Below are 6000 nucleotides of genomic sequence, written 5' to 3'. Positions count from 1 at the left end.
AAAAGAAACATCAACTCTTTCAAAAGCATTGTCAGATATTAAATACTGAGAGGTATTTTATATCAATGTCTTTAGGTGTTTGAGCTATACATTGAAATAAATTTTGGGAGGTAGGGGTATAACTACTTATATTTAGTAAATTCCTTTTAATCTCAGAAATAAATGTCCTTTATTTTTAGCCTTTGATACTACGGCAACATGTATAAATGTTAAGTTTGTGTTTTTATTCCCCCCCCCCCCGGCCACCGAGGAAGGCACAACTTCAAGGTTAACTCAATTCAAGGTGACTTCAAATAGGCAATGCCTTCATTAACATATTTCAAAAATGTAGAAAATTCAGTAGCATTCCTTCACCACAGTGGTGTCAGAGCTAAAAGAGCACATCAGGCCAAGCAAGATTAATCTGAAAAGTAAGTAAGTAAGTAAATAAGTAAGTAAGTAATGAAATACTCAAAGCTCCTACATAATTGGGAAAGTAACTGGGAAGATTATGGGTAATCTTTAGCTTTTTCTATAGGAAGGAAGGATGAAAGGTAAGAAGAAAGGATATGATGGAGGAAAGAAAATGAAAAGTGAGAACTAAGTTTTTGATAGAGTTGGAAAAAATTTAAGACCATCCTCCATGGAGCATCATTAAAGCAAGGGATGTAAGAGGGGGATGGAAGACCTCATCCTCAAATACAGATGCAAATCTTCCACGTGTGAGAACACACAGAGGGATGTCAGGGAAATAGGGTTATTTTTCTTAGTAAACGTGCCATAAAATATTGCACCATCATATACAGTTTGTGAAGTTCCTTTGGCATTTGGACTTTGAGAGATAGCATGGTTTATTCAATTGAACAAAGCCTCATCCCAGTTTCTCCATCTTGAACTCTTATTAGCAAGAGTTGAGCCATGTGGCCAAAAAACAACAAAACCAAACAACAAAACCAAACAAAACAACTCCCTCCTCCTTCCCATGATATGCTGGGAACTGCTCTCTGTTTATACCCAAAAGCAAAGCCTGTAAGCAATTCAAGACTGACAAAAATTACACAATAAAAAAACAGATCAGAATGTCAGGAATGAGTATTTCTCAGGTTTTGCCCAAAACCTTGCTGGCTGTCATAGCATCCATAATTAACAGTATCTAAGGCTGTACTAGATGTTAGTAGTTCAAACTTTTGGCCTGGGAGTGGGTCAGCCAGCATATTAAAAGTATGCTGGAAGTAGTTTCTTCCAGTCGTGGTTTACTGTAACTTTAGAGTCACAACGGTTATGTTTAAGGAATCTTTAATGCCCTTTCAAGTCCATCCAAAGAACAAGTGAAGCTGCTGTTCAGAATTTTGTGCCCAGTGTTTATGTTACATCGAATCTGTGCCACCCAGGCAGCAGACAAGACATGTCTGAGGGTGCTGGGTGGGGGGATACACAATGATGTCACACACAGGAAATATGGTGTGGAGGGGGTGTGCTTGGCACTTCACAAGGCTGGCTCCTCTTCCATAGGCTCACCAGCAGTTCTGTAAAAATAAACAGGCAATCAGAATACGGCATAAGAGTACACAATGACATTGTAGATTTTCATGCATAATCAAAGCTGATTTTTCAGCTCTCTCTGATGTTTATTTGTGTTATTCAGTTATCCATAAATAGAGTTTCTTTCCTAGGAAGTATAAACAAATGTCAAGTGGAAAAACATTTTAGATCCAAGCAATCATTGGAAATGTTCCTGTTTATATTAAAACATGTCAAAATATTTTATAACTCTAGATTCTGAAATGTACATGTTTTGTGTCTAGTACAGTCCAATAATTTATTGAAAAAATTAAATATAATATTTTATTTTAGGAGCAATCACAATGATTTCCTATGGAACCAGTTTGCTAATGAGAGCAAAGGACCCAGCTAGCTTCTGGAGGAGACTCACCAGGGCTCTAGTTTTTGCTTCTGTTCTTTCATAACTGGATTGGCTGCCTGCTGGAGGCATTTCAAATCAAATTCTGAATTTGATTAGTAAATCGCTGCTACAGACCCAGCATTTTTACAAGAAATGCTCTATGGTAGTGTGTAAATAGTTTTTATTTGACATCATCTGTGGGGTGTTCTGCTCAGGCAAAACCAAAACCAATTGCTTGAAAATTTATACTTGGTATTTAAACTTAATTTAGTAACACTCTAAGGGTGTTTTAAGGCAAACTTTAAGAGTGATTTTTAATTTCTTCAAAAGGATAGACTGTAGGGGAAATTGAAATACATGAGGTAGTTGGATTGTTGAGGAAGAATACTGGGATTTGAGATGTAGAGAGAAGAAAGTTTGAATCTGAGAGCTGCAATCTGCTAATGCTCTAACAGCTAATGTTGCAGTTACAACATTTGCAAATGTTGTGGACACTTCCGTGAAGCGGTGGCTTCAGGTTCAAAACCAGAGGGGAAAAATGTTCCTTATGGAATTAGATACGGTTAAAAAAAGGATATAAACTTCACTTGTAAACAAGAAACAATATGACACATTAGTTATTTAATACTTCAGATTTGTACCTTTGTCATTTAACATATGCATACAATTGCAATGGCTCATGGATACAGAGTAATTCCTATGCTACCACAGAAAACTAAGGAAACAATACTTGGATGATGGTTCTCTTTGGATGGTGGAGTAAGAGGCGGTTTTCATTTTTTTCATATGATTTATACTTGCCAGTATTCTATAATGAGTTACTTTCATAATGGGAAAACAATCCTATGTTTAAAACATAGCTGTCTATGAAGATAAATGATCTATTTAGCCATGTTGTTTTATAGATTTATAAGGAAAATAAATCAAGATTTCTATGTATCTATAAGGTAGTTGCCATTACATTTTTTAAAAACATCTATGTATTTTTGAGAGAGAGAGACAGAGAGAGAGAGAGAGAGAGAGAGAGAGAGAGAGAGAGAGAGAATCTGAAGCAGGCTCCAGGCTCTGCGCTGTCAACATAAAGCTCAACATGGGACTCAAAATCAGGAACTGTGAGATCATGACCTGAGCTGAAGTCAGATGCTTAACCGACTGAGCCACCCAGGAGCCCCAAGTAGTGGCCATTTTAACTTAGTGTTTTTATAATACATTTAAATAACTGAAATACAATTTTTATCAATGAGATGGTAATAAAAAGGATTTTAATGCATCCTCTAAAGAATAAGAAATATCAGATATTCATTATTTGACATTACCAAAAAGGAGTGCCAAATCAGCCCATGTGAGTACTAAAAAAAAATCAATTCTTTGGAAGTTATAGCCTGTCCAAGAGTGTACTAGATAAGAAGGTTGTGAGAAAGTGTTTAGAACTGTTATATAAGATAAAAAAACTACTTAAATGAGATATACTCTATTAAAATCTTTCCAAACCAAAATTATGAGCATTCTGAGAAGAAAACCCTAGGGGAAACTGAGTTTTCCTATTTTTTTTAAGCTTTTTTGAGATCCAATCGACATACAACATTGTATAAGGTTAAGGTGTATAATGTGATGAGCTGATGATACACATATATATTGCAAAACCTTTATCACAAAAACCCATTTTTCACCATGTGAGTACCATTTGGTTGTTTTTATGGTAAGAACATTCAATATTTAATGTCATAGCAACTTTCATGCATACAGTATTGTTAATTATCATCACCTTGCCTTACTAATGTAATCCTTGGGACTGATTTATCTTATAAATGAGTGTTTGTACCCTTTGACCAACATTGTCCCCCTTCTCCCAATTCCCAGCCCTTGGTAACTCTCTATTCTCTGTTTCTATAAGTTCAATGTGGGCTTTTCTGAGTTTTATTGAGAAATATTTGACATATATCAGTGTATAAGTTTAAGGTATACAGTATGATGGTTTGATTTACATATATTGTGAAATGACTACAATAATAGGTTTAGTTAACATTCATCATCTTATATACATACTGAGTTCAAAAGTTTTAGATTTCACCTGTAAGTAAGATCTAAAAATGAGTGGTTGTCATTCTCCATCTGCCTTATATCACTTAGCATAATGCACTCAGGTTTACTCATGTTGAATCTCTTTTATGGCTGAATAATATTCCACTGGAAGTTTATTCCACATTTTCTTTATCCATTCATCCATCAATGGAGACAGGTGTTTAGGTTGTTTCTCTGTCTTGGCTACAGTGAGTAATGCTGCAATGAACATGACAGTAAAGGTATCTCTTCAAGATAGTGAGTTTGTTTCCTCTGGATATATGTCCAGTAGTACGATTGCTGCACCACATGGTAGTTCTATTTTTAATTTCTTGAATAATCTCCATCACTAGCACTTATTATTGCTTGTCTTTCTGATGTTAGCCATTTTAACTGATGTATAGTGTTATCTCATTGTGGTGGTGGTTTGCATTTCCCTAATGATTAATGATGTTGAACACCTTTTCATATATCTGTTGGCCATCTGTATGTCTTCTTTAGAAAAATATCTGTTCTGGTCCTTTACCCATTTTTAAATCAAAATTTTTTTTTGCCATTGAATTGTACAAGTTCTACATATATTTTGAATATCACCCCCTTATATATGTATCATGGTTTGTAAATATATCATATATCACATATATACATGGTGTGCAAATATTTTCTGGATCACAGGTTGCCTTTTATTTTTGCTGATTGTTTCATTGCTGCACAGAACTTTTGGGCTGATGTAGTTACACATTTATTTTTTGCTTTTGTTGCCTTTTCTTTTTTTTTTTTTTGTCATATCAAAAAATTCATTGCAAAAGACCAAAGTCAAGAAACTTCTTCCCCCAAACTATAACCATGTTTATAGTTTCAGGTCTTACAAATCCATCTCAAGTTAATTTTTGTGAGTGCTGTACAATAGGGTTCCAATTTCATTCTTTTGCATGGGAATGCACAGTTTTCTCAATAGCATTTACTGAAGAGATTATTGTTTCCCCTTTGAATATTCTTGGCTTCCTTGGTAACATTGCTTGACTGTATATGTAAGGGTTTATTTCTGAGCTGTCAGTTTTGTTTCATTGGTTTATATGCTTGCTTTTATGACAGTGCCATACTGTTTTTATTACTATAGCTTTGTAATATAGTTTTAACTCAGGATGTGTGATGCTTCCAGCTTTTGTAATTCCATATGAATTTGAGGATTTTTTTTATTTTTGTGGAAAATGCCATTGGAATTCTGATAGTAATTTCACTGACTCTAGGTGACTTTGGATATGTGGACCTTTTGGATGTATAATTAAATCTTTGTGTCATTTTCATTTCTTTCATAAGAGTCTTCTTTTTGGTATATAGATCTTATTTTGTATTCTGCAACTAGCAAACGAAGACGATTTTACTTCTTCTTGTTTGGATGCCTATTATTTCTTTGTTCTTGCCTAACTGCTCCAGGTAGGACTTCCAGTACAACGTAGAGTAAGAGTGGTGAGAGTAGGTACCCTTCCATAGTTTCTGATTTTAGAGGAACAGTATTCAATTTTTTACTGTTGGGTATGATGTTAGCTGTGGGTCTTTATTATTGCCTTTATTATGTTGAGTTATGTTCCTTCTATACCCAATATGTTGAGAGTTTGCATTAGGAAAGGATGTTAAATATTGTCAGTTGTTTTTCCTGCATTTATTGAGAGAATCATATGATTTTTATCTTTGATTCTATTAATGTGGTATATCACAGTGATTGACTTGTGTATGTTGGACCATCCCAGGGGTAAATCCCACTTGATGATGTTGTATTATCCTTTGTGTAGTTGAAATTGTTTGGTTTTTGTTGAGGATTTTTGCATCAAAATGCATCATGGGTATTGGTCTATCATTTTCTTTTCCTGTAGAATCCTTATAGTATCCGACTCTGGTATTAAGGCAATATGGGCTATTTTATTGTAAGTTTGAGAGTATTCTCTCCTTTTCAATTTTTTGGACAAGTTTGAGAAGAAATGCTGTTAGTTTTTTAAATGTTTAGAAGAATTCACCAGTGAAACCATCTGGGACTAGAATTTTGTTTGAGAAGGGGC

General features: G+C 34.6%; 1 protein-coding gene across 1 annotated transcript in view; it reads right to left on the bottom strand.

Moving 5' to 3' along the window:
* Positions 1-1258: 1258 nt before the first annotated feature.
* The window catches only part of HDAC9 (histone deacetylase 9), a 912954-nt gene continuing 908212 nt past the window's right edge, over positions 1259-6000 (bottom strand). The window contains exon 28 of the mRNA XM_029929772.1: positions 1259-1505. Within this exon, the coding sequence (XP_029785632.1) occupies positions 1466-1505 (40 nt within the window). The 3' untranslated portion in view covers positions 1259-1465. The remainder of the gene's footprint in view (positions 1506-6000) is intronic.

Source organism: Suricata suricatta, chromosome 2, assembly GCF_006229205.1.
Source record: "Suricata suricatta isolate VVHF042 chromosome 2, meerkat_22Aug2017_6uvM2_HiC, whole genome shotgun sequence".
NCBI lineage: Eukaryota > Metazoa > Chordata > Mammalia > Carnivora > Herpestidae > Suricata > Suricata suricatta.
Note: the sequence above shows the minus strand (reverse complement) of the source record. Positions and strands in the feature narration are given on the sequence as shown.